Consider the following 21,673-nt stretch of genomic DNA (forward strand, 5'->3'; position numbering starts at 1 on the left):
CTGCTCTCGCTGGGTCTTGCTGGTCTCTCTCGCTCTTTGCCTGCGCTCATTCAAAATGGTGGCTGCTATTTTCTTCTTCTTTTTCTTTTTTTTTTGGTTTTCTTAGTTGTGTGTGTGTTTCGCCTTCTTCTGCGTTAAATCCAATTGCCAAGTTTTAGTTGTTGTAATTTAAGTTGGTGTTCTTCTATTGCAGTGCTTACTGTATGTGTAGGTGTTCTCGGGTCGGACAGTATGCAAATTGCGAAGCAGAGCAGAGAATGGTTGTTGCTTTTTATTTTTTCGCTTTTCATTTGTTTCTTATTTTTTTGGGCTAATTTCATTCACTTTTTTGGCTGCGCTGCTGCCGTCGGTCGGTTTATGGTCGAATGGTTGTTGTTGTTGCTGTTGCTGCTGCTGCTTGGATTTCTCATCACATAGGCGAAAAAACTAACAAAAAATCTAATCTGGATTTATTCCTTTTGACTGCGTTTCACCTTTTCTTTTAAATCTACATATATATATATATGTGTGTAGGTGTATCGCTCTCTTCAGGCTTGGCTGTGTGAGTCTGGTTGCTGTGGTTGTTATTATAGTGCAGATATTCTTATTGCAAAATTGCTGATGGGTGGTGTTACTGATGTTGTTGTTGCTTCTATTGCTTAGTTGTTGTTAATAATTTTTCTGCTGGTTACAACACAAAAAAAATCGCTGAAATAGCGGACAAAAGCCGTTTTCTTTGCGTTTTTCGCTTTTTCCAATATCTTTCAGCTACCGATCCATTTTTCTTCGCAGATGATTTCCGACAGAAAAAAAAAAAAAAACGGCGGGTCTATTTATAGCCAGTGGCTCTGTCCAACATGTTGTCATGTCTGCAGTGCTGCCAATATAGCTATTTTTCTGAAAAAACTAACTTTACTTTATATTTTGAAATATCTAGTAACTTCGTGTATTTTTACGAATAGTATACATAGTATAGTATGTATTTTTTCATTTGAATGCCAAAAAAACATCGATAAGCGAAACTAAATGTTAATTTCAGTTTCACAATTTTGAAAGCGCGAGCAAAAGGGTTTTAGTCAAATGAATATGGTCAAAACGAAGCAAAGAAATAGTACGGCTAATACAACTTTGAACGTCATTTTACATATGCTTTTTTTACAAAATTGTTCAGAAAGATAGGGACCAATGAAAATCATACAAAATATTTTTTAGCTCTAGCTTTTTTCAAAGGCTGATTTAGCGTTTTGATGCAACGAAATTTTGCCAGCACTGCATGTCTGTCCAACATGCAACAAAAGAGCGCAGTTCATGCAAAAGAGTCGCCAACTTCGAACAAAAGAGTAAATCTCGTGAAAAATAGTACCAACATCAGGTAAAAGAGTCAAACTCCGACCATCGTGTCGAGCAAAAGAGTCAGACTCCGACAAAGGAGTCAGACTCCGACCATCGAGTCGAACATGCAGCAAAAGAGTAAGTCCGTCGACCAAAAGAGAACGACAAGAGATAGAAAGAGCACAAACGCCTCTCAGTAGAGATGGGAAAACCATCGATAGGTGGGCAATAGAGCTGGGAAATCCGTCGATGGCACCGTCGATATTATCGATGGAACCGTCGATATTATCGATGGCACCGATGGAGTGCGATAAGTCGATGGGAATTTTTCGATGACGATATATCGAACCTCACCGAACTTCTTGCAACAAAAGCAACATCGTCATTGAACATTCGCCATAAAAAATTGAATATTCGCCTAAACAGTAATCACACCATCCATTGGATTCAGTGCTGCCAGCTTAGCAATTAACCCTCTAAGCCACTTAACTTTTTATCGATTGTCCATCCATATATCATTTTTAGCTGGAAACAGCAACTTTAGCGTATTTCTAATATTGTTTTATTTTTTTTTTTTAAAATGCATACATTAATAACAATTTAAGCGATTCGGCAATTATTTGTTAATTTTTACACAAATGTAGGAATTTTCGCTTTGGAGATTGTAATTCCATCCCTAAAATAATACCCAGAAAACATTGTTCACAGACATCGCTAGCCACCCTAATAAGGAAATAAATTATCGGAAACTATCGACTTTGAAGCTACAATAAACATTAAAATTTAAAAACTTTAGAAAGAAACTCTAACGATTGTTAAATATTTATGTTACCATTCAGTCAAGAAAGAAGAGTTAGTTATCATTTTTAATTCCCTGGAAATAATACATTTCTGATTAGTTATTCAATATGTCGATGTGTTGATTAATCCTTTTCATCCTAGAGTTGGCTTGTTCTGCTTTTCAATTATTTTATGGTGCGTCACGGCAACAATAAAGATAATGTACAAAAAATATACACATATATTCACTTAGTAATCATTTTGGTTATTTAACCGTGAATTCAACGATTTTTATCAATATACTTTAAATTGTATTTCAGTTCTGCTTTAGTTTACAATTTAATTACCCTTTTTAAATAGGCATCAGTATTTATATTACTTGACATTCGTTCACATCTCTCTAACTCCAGTGCAATGTTTTTAAAATACATTTTATTAATTTGTTCGATTGTGGTTTTGGTAATATTCTATTAATCCAGATAAACTACTTAGATAATAAGCAACTTTTTCTATAGATCGATGCCGACTTAGAGTTTAAGAATATAAAATGTGAAATTGTTGATGAAAAACTTGGTGAATTTGAATATTGCTACCTAAGATCGGTGAATCGTACTTACAAATATTTAACGACAAGATTTAATGTATATCAAAGGCCTATAACAAAAGCCAAGGTAGGTTAACATCTAAATAAAATTAAAATTTTACAAAATATTTTTGGAACATCTTCAGGTTACCATTGGACTACAAAAGAAATCGAGTGGCTATAAGCCATTTCTATATAGTTTCACTTTTGATGGTTGTCAAATGTTAGAAGACTACAAAGGTAACAATCCAGTGGCCAAACTTTTTCTACGGATATTTTTTGCCTATTCGAATATTAATCATTCCTGTCCATATGATGTGAGTATTACCTAAAGAATGGTCAGGGTTTACGCTACGAAAATTGCCCACCATGAAGCAATAAATTAATATCATTTATAATTACAGCATGATATAATTTTGGATAAACTTCCAACTAGTTTTCTACAAAAATCAATTTCAGAAGTTTTACCCTTTCCAGAGGGGGACTATGGCTTTACGACTAAATGGAATGTAAATGGTAAACATTGGTGCAATGTAACAGTTTTTTTTACAATGTAATAAATATATATACATAAATATATGTATATTCAATACATTCACATATAATACATATAACAATTATAAGGTATACCCACACACCAAATTAAACATCCATTTTAAATTCGGTCAAATTTGACAACTTTGGTTCTTTTAATAAATAACCTTTATACCTATGACTTGCTTTTTTTAAACAAATTTTTCGGACATATTTTTAATGATTTGATCGACATCAATATCAACTTAGCGGTCAACTTTGACAACTTTGGTTACCTTTTTTTTAAACCTATTTTTGTAAAATATGTACCTATAATAAGTTGATAGATATCAATAACAAATTTGAGTCAAATTGAGCCAAAGAGTATAACATTTTTATTTGTCGACTTTCGAGAGGCAAAACTATACATTGCGTTTATTTCATTTCACTAAATTTTGCAAGATATTGAAGAAGAACAAGGGGTATAAAGATTTGGGAAACTTTAGAAACCATTTTACCCTATGGTTATAAAAACTAAGAGACATTCTTAAAAAGATAATAAGAAGATAGCAAGACTTAAGAGCATGAAATTTAAGAGATTTTCCTGTCGAAAATCGGTTAAAATATGTTAATTTATTTTTTTTTTATTAAAAATTTAAAAGAATTTTAAACAGCAATATTTAATCTTTGAGCCTCATTCAAGACAAAAAGCCCTCTGGTATGTCCAGTTTTCACAAAAATTATCTGATATGAAAAACATAAAAGGATTATGAAACTAGGAACTAATATCTAATGAACTTTAAACTAATATCTAGTACTATTTAAAAGAGATCAAGGCAATTGATTTAATAGTCTTCGAGACTAAATTTTTAAGCAGAGATTTCCAAAATACTATTTTAAGACAAAAATATACCTAAATATATGTATAAATACATTGCAATAATGTTGAAAAAAAAACGAATGTCCCAAAATTTCATTCTCATTTTTAGTAAATTTTGAAATTTCAAATTTATGTTAATTTATTTTTTTTATTTTTTTTTTTTATTTATTGTGGTATTGGCATTTGTTAATCCTGAAATATGGTGAATCGTTTACTGCCTATGATAAAAGTTTTGTGGTTTTTGAATTGAAAAACTTGCTAAATTTTAGCATTATTTTGAGTTGATTATAATTTATTAGAATTTTTATTCAAGTACAAAGTTATATATATACTCATTATTAATTAATTCAAGTAAATATATTCAAAGTGTCTGTGTTCAGTTGTTTATTAAGTACAATTTACTGTTTTTCTATTTCTATTTTTGTTTTCCTTTCTGTTTTATTATTCATTTATTGGTTTCAAAACTTTGCCATGCAACAGCAGTTTTATTTTTTTCATAATTTTATCAGTTGAAACTTGAGTTTTTCTTTCATTAATTTTATAATTTTTTCGTTTTAGTTTTTTTTGTTTTGTTTTTTAGATCACAAACAGTAAATGTGTGTAAAAATGGTCTTAAACGAGAGTTGTAATTGTAATTAAATCGAATTAAACATATGAAAACCAAGATTTACATTGAAGTTTTTTATTTTCCTCATTTTTGAATTTCTTATAATTTTATTTTTTTTTTGTTTTTGTAATTGTAATTATATATATAAAAAATATTGTAGCTGAAAGCTGCAGCTGCCAATTTGCCAATCGACTGCGCTTCTTTATGTTTCTTTTCTTTTTGTTTTTTTAGGGTGTGTGTCTGTTTTTTTTTATGGTTTTAATTTCGAAAATATTTGTTTTCCTTTTTTTGTTTTTGTATGTGGTAATAATATTATTTATAAGCCTAGCCTTAAACAAAAGTTTGTTCGTCACCGAACTCCTACCTTTCAAACCAAAATCCTCCATCATTCATACCATTTTTTTTGTTTTGTTTTTGTTCTTTGTATAACACACATCATCATTATATTCTTCTCATATCGGATACAAATCACGATTTCGAAATTTTGCTTTTAAACGCTACGGTTGCCTTAACTTCAGTCCTTTCGCAGAAAAACCTAATCTTAAAATTGTTTAGTTTTATGTTTCATTTTAGTTTGTGTCAACATAAGTTTTTTTTTTTTGTTTTACAATTTGTTTCATTTCGTTACATTATCTCTTGTTTCATTCAGTTTTTTCTGTTTTTTTTTAATTTTATATAGTTATATACTAAAAATTATTATTATTATTTATTATGTATACGTTTTTGTTTTTGTTTTTGTTTGTTTGTTTGCATTAAGGCCAAAGTTTTCTCAGTGAGAAAAAACAACGACCTAATATGCTTCCTGCTTCATTTTTGTTCATTCATTTATTTATTAATTAATGCATTTTTCCAGTTATTTTTGTATTTCACCTTCTAACTACAATTATAACTTCATCTTTGGCCGCATACTTCCTTTTCGTTTTTGCTGTTTTCTCATTTTTTGTTTGTAAATATTTTCATTCATTTATGTATTTGTTTTATCATTTATTGTATTAGTAATTATTATTATTATTTTATTTAAATTCACTAAAAGTTGCATGGACTGTTTGCTTTTTTTTTGTTTTATCTGTATTTATCTGTCTGTTTTATACCTTCATCAAAAACCAATGTGAATGTGGAAAAATATGTGATTTCATATATTTTTGTTTTTCATTTTGTTTATTTAGTTATGCATATTTGTTGTTGTTTTTGTTGTATTTTATTTTTTTTATGTATTATTTTATATAAAATGCCAAAAATTTGTGCAAATTTCTAAATGTTTTCTTCTTTTTTTGTTTTGCGGTTTTACACTAAAAATATTTTTGTTTTTTTCTTTTTAACTTTAAAATGTAGGTTTTCTCTCTTTTTTTTTTGTTTTATTTAAAATATTGCATTTTTACTTTTATTTTATATTTTTTTGTTTTTTATTCTTTATTTTGTTTTGTTTTTTTTGGAGGCTTCATCCCTGAGTGATTTAATTTCCTTTGTTTTGTCATTTATTGCAATTTTTTGTTGTTGTTTATAAACTTATTGTTTTATAATCTCTTAGGCAATGTTAAGTACGTTAAAAAACAAACAAAAATGTAGGTAGAAAAACGAAATTTTGAAAAACCGAAATTTGGTTAAAGAAAAACGAAGAAAACCAAAATTGAGACACAATTTGTTTTTGCTTGAAGGTTAGCTTAATTGTTTATGTAAATTGTTGACAATTTTTTTGTTGTTTTCCTTCTTTCTCATTTCTCTCTCATATCTCTGTATTTGTTTTTTTAAGCTGTTTTAAATCTTGATTAAAACGTTGTCGGTTTTTCTGTTTTCTCTTTTGTTTTGGCTAATACTTTTTGTGGCTCATTTGCTTTTTGTTGTTGTTGCTGTATTGTGGGTGCTTTTTGTTTTGTTTTTTTTGTTTTTAATTAGATTTAAAATATTTGTACTTCACTGCAAGTATTTTCAATTACTTTCTTTCTGTACTTCTCCTGATCATCTTCTGAGGCAAACGATCTAAAAATCTGTCTATAATTCTAAATTCTAGATCGTGCATTCTGGTTTAGTTTAGCTGCATTTAAGTAACATACATACACACAAACACACATATAATTTGTTTTAATTATTGTAGTATGTATATATTATATAATGGATTTCAACTATATCTGTATATAGAATCGTTTACTCTACGAAAATCTGTGTACAGAAAACAAAGAAAAGTTAAACTTAATCAAAGAAATGACAAGATTTCATTGAGTTTAAAACTTTTTCGTAGGTAGAGTCAGTGGCGTAGAAATGACAGGGGATTGAAACTCTCTATGGAGCCCAAGGACTTTCAAAGGAAGTGCTTTAAGTAAAACTATGACACTCTATAAAAAATAACCTATTTCTTCACTTTTTTGAATTATTTTAAGATGTAAATTTTAAATGCATGACAAAGACGTATCTACGAATGTGAAATTAGGTAAATTTACTCCCAAAAGTATGCAGTAGGTCATTAAGTATTCATTTTTCGTAACTCTCAAGGACTATTGGAACGTTTTGTAGTTTAAAAACTGTCAATTAACAACAGTTAACCAGTTTAAAAGCAATATTTCTTTGAAGCTTTAATAAATGAATTCTTCGACCCGCTATAGCATACTTTAGAGGGCGAATTTGCACTGAAGCGGATCATTAAATATCCTGAGCTCTTAACTCAATTAATATTAGGTCATTTCTTTAACTTTTCATTTGTTTTACATATATCTAAGTATTATACGTATGCATGTATGTTGTATGTCCTTTTGTAGGTATATTGTATAGGTTTGAATGTTTCCCTTTTTTTTTTTAAGTTTCAAGCATTTGCTGATGATAAATGTGTGTGGGTGAGTGTGTGTGTGTGTGTGTGTGTAAGTCTATGTCTATAGATTAATGCTGATTTCCTTTTACTGCTTTACTTTTGCAAATTTGTAACTTGTTTCGTCTTTAACATTTAATCATCGATCGTCAATCGATTCAACCATTATTTCGGTTTCTCTTTTTTGTTTTTTTTTTCTTTACTTTTCTTTTTTAAATTTTACAAAAAACAAAAAAAATGCTATTTATTTGAACAGTTAATTACGTTGTCACTCGCTCGAAGTGTTTGCACTTTATTTCGGTTATTGTTTTATATTCCATAATCATCATCATCATCATCATCAATATCAATCTGAAGCATTTGGTTTAGCTTCATCGATACCGATTTTGCGATTTTATATATATAAAAATATTTTCATGTTTTATTATCATCCATTGTTGTTGTTTTTTTGTATGTTTTTGGATTATAGTTATAGTTTAGTTCATAAGTTTTATTGTTTATTGGCTGTTTATTGTGAAGGGTTTTTGCATTTTGTTTGTTTGTTGTTCTTCTTTTTTTTGTTGTTGTTTGCGTTTATGGTTATCATATGGTAAGTTGGCTATATAGGTAGATATCTGTATCTGTATCTGTTATGTCTGATTATATTGTAGTTCTATACGATGACTGGAAGTTTGGGGCATACAAAGATGCAAGTTTATAATGCATTTTCGTGTTTTTTCTTGTGTGTGTGTGTTTCTCTTGGTTTTTCTTTTCATTTTTTTTTTGTTGTTGTTGTTTTTTGTTTGAACATTAAAATTTAAAAATCTTATAATTACATGACATCATTTGTTTTTCGTTTTTTGTTTTTAAATAAAAGATAAGACTAGAAATATATATATATATGTATAGATGATTTTTGTTTTTCTTCTTTTAGCATTTCACGAAAAATTTCACTTATTAAATATGCGCATTAAAAGTTACATCAATAAACAAAACATAAAAAGAAAAATGAGAGAATTAACAGCAAACAAAATAAAAGTTTCAAGCAAAATGAAAAAATATGTTCAATAAAAAATTGCACTTAAATTGTTTTTTCCTTTTTCTTTTTTTGTATTAAAAACTATTTATTAAAATTGTTGTTATTTTTTATTTATATTATTTATGCAGCAGAGATCACAGAGCCTCAAAAAACAAATTATATTAAGAAATGAAAGCTTTTAGTTTTATGGAAATTTGTTTTTAACCCTTTTTCTTTACGTTTTTGTCAATGGTAAAATGCGCATATTGAATTGTTAAATTTTTTTTTTAATTAAAAAAATGAATGAATAATTGTTTTTTTCTTTTGTTTTGTACACTTAAATTGCTATACTTGTATTTTCTTTTTCTTTTGTTTTGTGCGAAAATCTTGAACTGAAAGAACCAAAGCTAAAGAACTGAAAGTGTTTTAAAATCAAAAAATCTAACTAATTATATAAATAATTTTTTTATATAACTTGTGTTCCGCAGAGAATTATTTCCCTTTCCTCTCTCTCTCTCTCTCTCTCTCTCTCTCTCTCTCTCTCTCTGTGTTTACTCCTCTGTCTGTGTGTGTTTTTTGTGTCTGTCTATTTGTTTGTCTGTTTTTTTTTTATTGTATGCATTATTATTTTTTTTTTGTGGAGTTTTTGTGTATGCGGTGTGGTGGGGTGACGCTCAGCAGGACCTTCGGTAAACTCTTAACAAATTTCAAAGAAAAACAGAAACTAGAGAAAGGAAAACATCAAAGCTTTTTGGCAGCAATTTAATTTGAATTCCAATTACTGGCAAATAGTTTGGATGAATTCCTTTTCTGTTTCTTTTCTTTTTCTTCTAATGGCTTGAAATTTGTATGAGAATTTACCAAAAGTCCTTGTACGAACCTCAGGAACCATGTAGAGAATTATTTTGCGTAGTATTAGCAGTACCCGATCCGTTGACATTCTGGGCCGATACTTCGGATTTGACGCGTCGTGCAATATGCGAACGTGTATGCTTTCGCAAGTGATCCTTGCGATAGAAACCTGCAAGAAGACAGAGAAATTAATATTCAAATTCGTTAAAGATTGTATTTGAGTCTTAAAATAGCAGCTAATTGGAAATATTTAGGGTGGCTTGACTTAAAGTCCTAAAATGTACAATCTGTGTATTTGGAATTGGAATTTGTGGCTTAAATTTCAAAATTTTGTATCAAATATAGATTAAATCTGTATGAATTGCAAATTTTGAGTTTCAAGTCATTTAGTGTAGCTTAGAAACAAGATTTAGATCAACAATAAAGCTACAGAAACATATCATGAATTCCATTAAGCGGCTGTGATCTCTGCGGCTTATGGGCCAGATTAGATCTATATTTAGTATTCTCTAACTAAAAAAATTGATAAAAACTTGATCAAATCTATAAAAACTGCAAATATTCAGCTGCAATTTGTTTGGTGTTGCTTAGTAATAAGAGTTTAAGCAACAAAATAGCTAAAGAAATATAATATAAACCTCCTCTATGGCTTATTAAGCTCTTCTCTGTGGCTTTTTAGTCAGAGATTTGCTCTTTTATTCTATTGGGCTTATAACTTTAGCTCAAGTTCTTGTACCTTTTCCACACTCAATGCACACATGCTTCTTTTCGCCTGAATGGATGACAATGTGCAAAGTTAGTTGCTCCTTACGCTTAAACGACTTCATGCATATCTGTAAAAAAGAAGTCCATTTAAATATATGTGGGATGAATGATTGATATAAGAGTCATTGCACTTACATTGCACACATGCGGTCTGTCTGGTATGTGGGACAACTTGTGCCTGGTCAGGTGATCCTTGCGCTTGAGGGCCGCATTGCAGATGTCGCAGACAAATCGCCGCTCCACGGCATGCGATATGACATGCTGTTCGATCAGACTGCGATCCGGATAGGCCATCTGGCATTCGGGACAGCAATAGAGTGTCGAACCATCCAGAGCTTTGGTCTCACGAATTTCGCCGGGCTTCGGTCTGGGCTTTTTCTCCTTGGGCGGTTTCTTCTTTTTGGTTTTCTTGCCGGTGGTCGTGGTCCCAGTGCCGGTGGCATTGCCAGTTGCTGCTCCTGTACTAGACACAGCACCGCCGGCCTGACCATTGGTAACATTTGAGCCATTTGCCACACCATTGGTGGCAGCGCCACCATTGGCCAATGCCGTGCCATTGGCATCGGTCATATTGGTCATGTGACCGCCGCCACCGCCTCCGCCACCACCATGCTGATCCATATTCACTAGGCCATTGTGATGTCCGCCATTGGCACCATTATTGCTCGGTGTTAGGGCCACGCCCCCCAGCGCCAGGCTGGCCAAATTGGTGCCATTCTTGAGCACATCACCGGAGGTGGACTCCTTTTTGATGGTCTCCGAATATTTAAGGAAGTGCTGAATGGAAATTGGCAGTGTTGCGGATAGCAAATGCGATGAGTAGTCCACTGTATTGGCTGTGTTGGCCAGCGTTTGCCACGACTGATTGACATTTTGCAGGATTTGCTGATTGAGCACTGTATATATGTGTGTGTGTGTGTGGGATGATTGGGATAAAACTACGTTAGTAACAAGCTTTACAAGAAACAAGAACGAACTTAGGAAAGAAGATAAGGCGCCACGCCCACAATCCAACCAGCTTACTCATACAACCAACCAACCAACTTTCCTCTTCCCCTCTGGCTACCATCAAAGAGGAACTTTTCATGCATTATCTAATAGCTTCCTGGATAATTTTCTTGACAACGACGTCGGCAAAAGCAACAACAAAAACCTACCCCAACAACAATTTTCTTTGGCTTGGCAACACTCGGCAGCGCCAGCAGCAGCGGCGGCGACGACGGCCTCCTTTTTTTGCCTCTTCCCCTATTTCTTATGCCTATGCGTATGAGTGTGTGTGTGTGTGTGTGTTTGTGTGTTCAGATCCCAAGCATATTTTCTTGAAAATCCCAGGCTGCCACCCATTTACTGCCAAGGACACAGACTCAAAGTTCTACAGTTCCCTTCACCCATACACCTTATCGTTGGCCTCTTGGCCCCTTCCCCCGACCTCCGTTCCCTCTTTCAACCATCATCTCCCTTGCTGCATCTGCTGTTCCCCGGGGCTAAGCTCAACTTTTCATTTGAAGCTTTTTTTTCGCCTACGCCAAGAAAATTTTGTTGCTTAACTTTTCTTTTTCCTTTTTCATACATACATATGTATACAATTTTTTTAAACCAAAAATTTAATCAAAGATTTTATGAAGTAAAATTTCTTTATAAATTAAAGTGTATCAAATATTCATTAATTCTTGTAGAAAGACTTGAATTAAGACATTAGTAGAAGAATTTCTTCGTTTAAATTGAGACATTAAGTGTTTTCTTTAGTGCTCGGAAATAAATTTTAACCAATAGTATTATTTATATCTAGAGGACATAGGAATGCCAAATTGGGGAAATTTGCCCCATAAAGTATGCAAAGAATTGATTTTTAACATAAATTAATTAATATTTGGAATGTGCTGTAACTAAAAAATGATTATAAATTCAATATTTTGATTACAGCATAAGTTCTTTGTCAGCCTATTGCCTAGCTTTAAATTTTGCCTCATTACATCAACAAGTTCTATTACTCATATTGAAATGATTTCTTTACAGGAGGTTAGGTAAGATCAATTTTAAGCTATACGGTTTTAAGGAGAGATCTTTCGATTGTAAATACTTTTAAACATTGTTGAAATCATTTCTATTACATGGTCCTTTTTTTTTTTTGAAAAACTCGAGTCCAAGTATGAGATATTCTTAAATATTTGCTTTTCTGTGTAAAGGAAGGAAACGTGTCCCTAAAAAGTATGCTTTGAAAACTCGCACACGCACACTTCCATGGGAGCGGACGGGACACGCACACTAAAGCACACGCATATTGCAGACAGGCCCAAAAAAAGCATTTATAAATAACGAGAAGCCGAAGCCTCCTATGCTCCCTGCTCTTCTGTTCCTGCTTCTGCTCCTGCCTCCACACATTGCCTGGGCACGAAGAATAATGTGCGTCCTTGAAACACATACATATACACACACACCAAAAATTTTGTATGTATGCCCCACTCAAGCCCCCTCACTCACTAGGCCCCCATTCTAGACTACTCCTCATCCTGCTCTGGCAAAACTCTCAGGATAACAAATCGTTTCATTCGCTCGCGCGACTCACCTTCTTCCCGGTCACGTTCAATTTTTGGATGGATTTTACCCTTATGATCCGCTGCAGCAGCTGCATTTAAAAAATTTAGATCACCCTGCGGCTGTGAGTACGGTATGGATATATTCTGGCCATATTGCATATTATTGGCCGCCGAAACTGCAAAGAAAAGATAGAAATCACAATTAGTAATACTTTCTAGACTTATGTAAAACTTTTAAAGAGTGTTATTCTCGCCCCTTACACATTTCACAGCCTTTCTCTTTTATTTTAGTTTGAGTCGAGTAGTATTAGATGAAGAATTTGATATACTATATGTGTATATATATGTATATTATTATATAGATTTGGCAATTGGCCACACAGCGAGCGCACAACACACACAAGCACGCACAATTCGAGCCGACTAACTACAACTGACTGACTGACTGTTTCCACCAGCCAGAGAAACTGGAGCGCTGCGACGTCGTCTCCCCCATAGTCGGCTCCACAGCTGGCTGGTCCCGACGACGACGAATGAAGATCGGGTGCCGGCACCGAGCGACGACAGTAACGGGCAAACGATTTATTACTTTCCTATGTACGTATGTATGTAGGAGGCTACGCGTGTGTGTGTGTGTGTCTACGTGTGTTGGTATTGGTGTTGGTTTGTATTCCTGCTGACTGACGAACACGATGGTGCGTGTGCTTAAATTCTGTTATTTTTTTTCGTCTTTTTTTGTTGTTGTCTGCCTGCTGTCGTCGGTTAAGCCCCCAAACCGCCATCAAGCCCCCCTTTCAATCATCCTCCGCCATGCCCCTTACTCGGCGTTCTTCTGCTCTTGCTCTTGCGCTCGCTCTCTGACGTCTGCCAAGGCCAAATTTTGCACCCACACGCACACAAGCACAGACACAGACACACACGCATATATAGGAAAAAGGAAATTAAAACTGAAACCGAAAATGCTGTAGACCTGTGTCTCAGTCTCCTATATGTATGCTACAAAAAAATATTTAAAAAAACCTGCTCAAGTTTTTTCTACTTTTTTTTATTTTACTTTTTTGGTGGGTGTGTACTCTGTATGTGTGTATAATTGTGTGTGTGTGCGTGTCTTGTTCATACTTTTCATCGTCTTTTGCCGGGTGCTCGATTTTATAAATAAAATTTTTCGGTGTTTCGTTAGCTGCTGCTCACTGTTGCCAATTGCCTGGTTTTTTTTTCTTGTATTTGCTTTACATTTATTTCCTTCCTTTTTCCTGCCGAGAGCAACAACAAAATTTATATATGTACCTACAGACATACATAATCATGATGATTATGGGGACACAAAAAAAATAAATAAAAGGTTCACCCAAAATTTAATAATAATAAAAGTGAACGAAGAAAAAAAGAAAAACGAAAAAGCTTTAAAGGAGGCAAAACAGAAGGTTATCTCTCTCTTTCTCTCTGTGTGCGTGTGTGTGTGTGTGGGTGGGCATGGCATCTGTTTGTCGGTCCCTTTTGTATAAATTAACTTGTGACCTTGAGTTATAATTCAACATTTCTTATGCTTTAATGCTTTACCGCTCACACGATTGTTGCCTGTCAAAAGGATAACAATCACAATTGTAGCATACTTTCGGGCAGTAAACGTACTAATTTCCTCGCATAATCTCTCCCATGTCTATTTGCCTGTCTTCATGTGCGCCTACACATCAAATATGCAAATCCAAATTAATTAGAATTTAATGTAATATGAGAGTAAATTAGATCTAATGGCAGAATCGATAGGAATACATGAAATTAAGTGGATTACAGTTGAATTAGTTAGTCTGTAGCGAAAGTGTGAGAAATTCCTTGAATATATGAGCAGAAAGTGTCTATTCGTGTAACTTTTTATTATAAATAAAGAACTTAACATAATATAAAGATAAATTAAGATCAATTAGATCTTATTGTTAGCTGCATCAGCTAGTTGTATAGATGAAAAATAAAGTTTTCTTGCCTTTATGATGTGTCCCATTTTTCCTTCCATCTCTTCTCCATTACTTTCTCTCTCTTTTTAACCAAAATTAGAACACTGCATACAAAATGTTGCCCATCAATTATTATTTAGGCAATTATCTATCACTGAATAATGAAAATAGTTCACAAAATGGCCAAATCATGCATTTCAATGAATCAATGACAGCCAAAAAAAAAAAAAAAAAACCGAGTGAAATGCCAAACTGGCCATAAAATTGATAAAAACAAGTTGACTAAATGTTAACGGTAACCAAAAAAGGCAAATGACAGTTGTAAGAGAGTGAGAGAAATGTTGGTGAGTTGAGATATTGGATAAAGGAGAGGAAGAGCGGAAATACTAGGCTAAGCCACAACGATGACGATGACGATTACGAGGACGAAGTCATGGGCAACCGGCATTCTCGTCGTTCATTGTCGTCGTCCTCGTCCTCGTCGTTGTCGTCGTCGTTGGTTTTGCTGTAACATTTCACTTTTCACTTCACTTTCACACACCAGCACCAGGACACGACAAGGACCTGCCTTAGCGCTACTACAACTCCTCCGAGAACGAGCACGACCACCACCACCACCAACAGCAGCAGCAGCAGGAGCACAACGAGTTAAAGTCGGTGAAACTGAAACACGGCCAAGCGAGCGAGCCAGAGTGAACGAGAGAGAGACCTCCCACTACGCATAATTGACATATAGCGAAGAGGCGTCGGCGGCAGGAGCGGGGGGATCAAAACTGGGAAGTGGAACAAAATGGAAAGGAATTCGCTGGGTCTGGGGGAACGTTTTGGAAAACATGGCGTTGACTCTCCTCTGTGTGTTTATAGTGCCGGCATACATACACACACACATATACACTCACTCACACTTATGTGAGACAGTGAAAGCAGTGAGAGCGCCCGCGCCAAACAAAGAGAGTTGTGTGGAGAGTATGAGCCAGCAAGCCAGAGAGAGAGAGAGAGTGAGAGAGCGAGAGTGCGAGAGCGCATAGCAAAAAACAACGGTGTGAGTGTGAGTGTGAGTGGCCAAAGAGCGTGAGAAACTGCAACCCCTAAACCAGAGTTGGGGGTTATTTCAGACCTGCTGCTGGGCGCGCGAGAGGTTTGAGTTGAATTCTTTTTTTTGGGGCGACGCGGCGCCAGTCAGCCAGAGTTTGAGTCATCAGTTCGCGAGGCAAAAACAACAACAACAACAATGTTACAAGTATTTACTTTAAGCCTTAAAGTTTTCATTCGGCCGTGGGGCAGTTTTCTTTTCTTTGTTGTTGTATGAGACAGATTTTATGCTGTTGTTTTTCATATTATTTATTTTATTTTTTGTTTTGCTCTTCTGTGAATACCTAGCATATAATTAGAGGGTTGTCGATTTAGGGGTAGGGGTTGGTTTGTTGGTTGACTTGATATACTCAGCCACCCCCACCCTCATTTCTATGTTAGTGTTGCATACATTCAGGCGCAGTTGGGGGATGTAACCAAACCAAGCTCACTCACACTTAGTCAGCTTGAAGTACACACACATATGTACAATGTACATACATATATATGAATTACATTATATACAAAAAATGCGAGTATATAGACTTGTTAATATATAAATATGTATGTATGTATAGAAGAGTGCAAATTGCCTTTGCTTTTATGACTTTGGATGTCTGCGAAAAAAGATTTCAGCACCTCTATCTTTTTTTTTGAAATCAGATTCATTCATTGTGATATAATCATATTGCCAAAGACTAATTAGATTTATTTCTGAAGTTTCTATTTTGATAAACATATGCTGAAATCTGGAATAAAAAATACTACACAAATATATCTTCATATATTAACCTTTTTTTCCTCCCTGTCCTTTATCCCCTGTTAAATTTATTTTTAATTATTTTCATAAATTTTTATATTCAACTACTAATAGCCAATAAAAACATTTCTATTACTCACAGGACATGACAGTCAGTTCTATTTCTTTACCATTCAGTCTATTAGTCATTAGTCTTTAGTTTTTCATTTTTTAACGTTTGCTCCTAAAAGACTAGAAGTTTATTCGTTAAATAACCAATTTGATCATCAAATTTGACTTAAACACAGAAAATAGAAAACTAATTTATAATTTTTAAAGTTAACTTTCAACCCAAAACTAAAGTTTTAAGTTTTTGTAATAACATGAATAACATGGTAAAATTTTATAAATTGATTTCTAAAGTTTAAGTTTTGGTAATCAAAAACTATTGAAAACTCTTTAGCTAAAGTAATAAGCTTTCTAACCTTTTAAATGAAGAAGAAGTTTAAACAAATAATTTTATTTTATCAACATTTAAGGCTAACTATACCTACTAAATGCTGTAGAACCTCCTTTAGGATGTGACATTTTCCTTAAGATTTCTTATGAACTCTCTCTTTTGGTTACTAACTATTGCATTTCTATTTCAATTTTACTGCAGTCTAATCTAAATCAAGTCACGGCTTAATTTTCTTGTTACCTGCCAAATATCTTTGAACATTATCGCTCAGTTTTTATCTGCAGCACCATTTATCTATGTTTATGACATGAAAATGCATGGAAAAACTCGAATAAAGTCAATCAAGAACAAATTTCTAGCAGCTTCGGCACACTAATTGAACAGACACTGGAATGAGGGTCTGTTTTGATAGATAGACAGCAAGATATACATATAGATAGATATCGAGTCAACCGCAACTATCACTTGAAATTATCTTGAAACAAACTCTGGTCGAGGAGAAACAGAGGAAGAGGCAGAGGCAGAGGGACCAGGGACAGGTCAGGGAGTGATAATAATAAGGGACAAGCCATTTGAGATTGGACTCGCAGCATGGTCCAAGAAAATGCAGTAGCAACGAGTGTTGATCGGGTCGTGGGACAGTTTTACCTGCAGCCATACAGATAAAACCCACACATACACACACTCTTAAGCATTTATGTACACATTTTCCTGTTAGTGAGCAGGTAACAGAAAAATATATAAAATAAAATAAAGTAAAAACGCTAAACTGGAAATATAATGCGTAGAGCTCAAAAGCTGGGATCAATGAACCTATACATGTGTATATATGCGTGTGTGTTTGTGTGTGTGTATGTGTGAGTGCATGCGTGTGCTTCTAGTTTGGGTTTGGTTCTTTATTTATACAATTTATAGTAACTGAAACTTTAGTTGCCATGGCAAAAACCAAAAGCAAAAAAATAAAGGTGAGATAATATGAAGAATGAGAAATCTGAGTATCTAAAAGGAATTATAAGTATATGCAACTAATTAAAATTGATTAAATTGAAGCAGCAAGTGTGGGGCATAAAGGCCTGTTGTGTGTGTGGGTGTGTGAGGTGGGGTTGTGTCGGGTGGGAGTTGGAGGTTTGTGTAAATTGAGTTCTGGGGGTTGTACACGCACCCAATATAAATCGAGGGTTGGGGTTGGGGTTTGGGGGTTGCTAGGGGGAGGGGGAACGTACAGGAAGTCAGTGCAATTAAAAAAGCAGCAGCAAGCTCGTTTTCTTCTCTGGGGTTGGGGTTGAAAACTGCACACACACTTACACACTCATATACACCAGCTCTGCCATGTTTAATTGTATTTCTAGTATGTATGTGAATAAATGTGCGTGTGTGTGTTTGAGTAGCTAAGGGCCACAGAAAAAAAACCCACCCCCGATCTGAAACACACACACACATAAATATATACAAAGGCATATACATGCATACATAGACTCAGTGAAAACGCAGCAAATTCAAAAGTTATTTGAGTTCATTGCATTTTCAACTACAAGAACAAAAACAACTTGAGCTAAAACACCCACAAAACGGGGATGGGGGTGGGTAATTACTCAAAACTAGCCAAAAAAAAAAACTAAAGGGATCAAGTTTTATATTCAGTTATGATGACAGGCCATACATATAAGCCACTCCCAACCCCCATGCCGTTTTCTCTTCTCTTCCACTTTTGCGGTTTTCTGTGTGTGTGTGTTCGTAGACAGTGAGAAGAACAAATTAACCAAAAGGACCAAAAAGGGGTTGGAGGAGAAGATGACTGACTGACAGACAGACCGACTGTCTTGGGTATTACTGGGTGTTGTTGGTTAACCCTTTAGGGTTTTTTTTTTGTTCCCTAATTTATCTAACTTGAAACGAGAACTAACCTTTCTTCATAATCAAAGACTCTCTCTCTCTCTCTCTCTCTCTCGCTTTACCAAACTTATATCTAGTTGGAATTCTAAATTAAAGTTTTGTTTTCATATACACAACGAGAAAAATATAAAAACAAAAATAGTTTTACTTTAAAATTAGTTTTAACAAGGACAAAGCATCACATTCTCTCTTTTCGTCATCTCTTTTTGAAAGAAAACTTGTAACGACTGAAATTAAACTTAAGTTTAAAATGAGTTAAAAGCGATAAATAAACATAAGTTTGAGAAATCATTTAGGGCAAATAATTTAGGTAATTGCCTTTTGGTTTGAAAACCTAATTTTCCTAAGCAAAAAAGAAAAGTTTTCACCTTAATTTAAATAAATTAAATCTATGTAAAATGAAAATTCGCTTCAAAGGAGTCCAAAGACTATGTCATCGTTATTTATTTCGCCGGTGGAAAAACTCTCGCTGCTTTAGCTAGTTTTCCATATTGTTGTTTTCCTTAACAAAAAATAATACAAGAGTTTTTCTAGTTTTTCCAGGAGACATTTTAGTATTATTCTATGTAATAATGTTAATATTTTTCGAGTTTTACCTAAAGCAAATGTATATATATATATATATTTGTGTGTGTGTGTTTACATTGCGTTCAGAGTCAGCTTAGAGAGAGAGAGAGCGCGAGAGTGAGAGAGGGACCTCCTCGCGTAGCGTATGGTGGGTGAGAGTATGGTAAAGAGAGCAGAGGGGGAACAAGAAAAAAAGCAAGAACTAAGAGTGTGTGTGTGTGTGTGTTTGTGAGTGCCCTGACGTTGCTGTTAGCGTCGCTGTCAGCAAGAGCAGCGGCAGAAGGCGAAAATAAATCGATAAAAATAAAATAAATTTTTAGTGATTATGTTGTACAGACGCACACACACACACACACATGCATGGACAGAGAGATACATAGATATGGAGTTCAGTCAAATGCACATGCACATTTCGTTTTTCCTCCCTACCCCTTCACCCACTCTGTTGTTGTTGTGTCGGTTTGTGTTCACTTACCGTTGGGCACATTCTGATTGAAGTGATTGCCATTGGTTGTCTGATAGCGCTGCACATGATTATCACCAGCTCCAGCCGCTGCAGCAGCGGCTGCTGCATTTGCTGGCGGTGTACCGAATGCACCCGGTGTTTGTGCATCAAATTTAGCGGCAAACTGATGTATGCCAGAGAATGGACCGCCAAATGCTGAGAAATTCATCATGACACACTATATAACCGTCGATCTCAATGGGATTGTGATGCGGCGGGGAGGATTGGGGTTTGTAATCTTAAACGGGGGGCGGGCACTATGTTACTCCTTCTCCTTCTTCTTCTTATTATTATTATTATTTTTACACTTGTGTAACACTTTACTTTACACTTCACTTTTTTTTTTGTGTGATGGTAGTAGTGACGGATTGCGGCTGAGGGGGGTGCTGTGGGGGAGGGGTTTTAGATTTTCTGTTTAAACCACATCATCATCATTGAAACACTTAAAACACAAAACACATCAATAATAATAACAACAACAACAACAATGCACGATCAATTCCTGGCGATGTTGTTGATGCGGCGGCGGCTGTTAGCTTTTCAGAAGTTGAACTGTAAATGGGAGTGGGTGGTTGGTTGGTTGCTGGTGCTCTTTCCGCTGCTGCTGCTGCTGCTACTAACTTTGCGTTTGCGTTGGCTTGTTTCTTGTTGTTGTTGTTTTTCTACTGTTGTTGGTGGGGGTTGATTTTTGTTGGTGTGGCGTGGTGCACACACACACAGACACGCACTGGGCAGCACTCACAGCGCGCGATTGTATGCTTTGCTTTGCTTTTTTGGGGGTAGGAAAATGTACAACTTTCAATTTCGCTTAAACTAAACACACGCATACGCACATGCATACATATACACATATATATGTATATGCCCTCTCACTAACACTCACGGCAACGACGTCAACAACAACGGCGACGGCGGCGACGACGACGACGACGACGACAGCCAAACAACAACAACAATAATAATATTAAAGCAGAATTAAACGAAAGTCACGCTTACAACCGGCTCGTCGAGGCTCCGACATCGAACTAAAAGTAACATTTACAACGAAAGAAAGCGGAAACACTGGGGCAGGCAACAACACACGGACACAGACACTCACACACACACGCAGAGACACACACACACACACAAACACCAGGCCAGGCCAGGCAGCACTCTGCTCTCTTTTTTTTCGTATTAGTTTGTACTGAACACACTGAGAGAAAATTGCAGGGTCACAAGAATGCATTACAATTAAAAGTAAAATCACATGCTAAACTTAGTCCACCACTAGTAAAGACATGTTAAACATTTTAAGCGGCACTCGATTGAAGCGTAAAATAAACAAGTCTTAAATGGTTTTTAAGGCCTTGGGAATCCGAAACAACCACTCGACGAAATTCTGTAAATTGTTTTATTATTCTCACGCTTTGTTTCAATTTTGTTTAGTGTTTTTAACCGGTATCTTCGCTCAGTGTATAGAGACATACATGTGTATGCATGTATTTATGTGTATGAGATGAATGTTTGTATGCCGCTTTGAGGGTGGAAGTTTTTTTTCTACACTTCTCTTTCTCTGGAAAATGCGCGTTTTATTTGTACTATATGTATGTATGTATGTAAGTACATACATACATACATATGGACGTACAATGATTCCTTACATTTAACTGCACATTTAGAGCCGGTCATATGAGGCAGACCAATAGCGCTACACTTGAATTGAGCATTAGCTTAATATTTATTACATGTGTAGACAAACACACACACATACACTCACGCACGCACACACACCGCCTGTGTGTGTGTAGTGATGACGCGAAATGCAATTGATGTTGGAGAACGAACGAGACTGGACTGAAACTGCTGAGCCGCCGCAACAAAC

At 34.8% G+C, this 21,673-nt stretch overlaps 1 protein-coding gene across 2 annotated transcripts; it reads right to left on the reverse strand.

Annotated features, from left to right (window-relative positions):
- Window positions 1-9,070: 9,070 nt before the first annotated feature.
- On the reverse strand, window positions 9,071-20,847 carry LOC6647035 (zinc finger and SCAN domain-containing protein 22). 2 transcript variants are annotated; one of them, XM_023178621.2, is made up of 5 exons: window positions 19,780-20,847; window positions 12,691-12,798; window positions 10,221-10,981; window positions 10,057-10,153; window positions 9,071-9,489 (listed from the first exon to the last, which is right to left on the reverse strand). In XM_023178621.2, the coding sequence occupies exons 1-5, from the start codon at window positions 19,979-19,981 to the stop codon at window positions 9,350-9,352; spliced, it is 1,308 nt and encodes a 435-aa protein (XP_023034389.1). In that variant the 5' UTR covers window positions 19,982-20,847; the 3' UTR covers window positions 9,071-9,349. The 2 variants fall into 2 exon arrangements, with proteins under 2 accessions (XP_023034389.1, XP_002070299.3); XM_002070263.4 differs by having other exon boundaries at window positions 12,652-12,798.
- Window positions 20,848-21,673: the final 826 nt, after the last annotated feature.

Source organism: Drosophila willistoni, chromosome 3R (genome assembly GCF_018902025.1).
Source record: "Drosophila willistoni isolate 14030-0811.24 chromosome 3R, UCI_dwil_1.1, whole genome shotgun sequence".
NCBI lineage: Eukaryota > Metazoa > Arthropoda > Insecta > Diptera > Drosophilidae > Drosophila > Drosophila willistoni.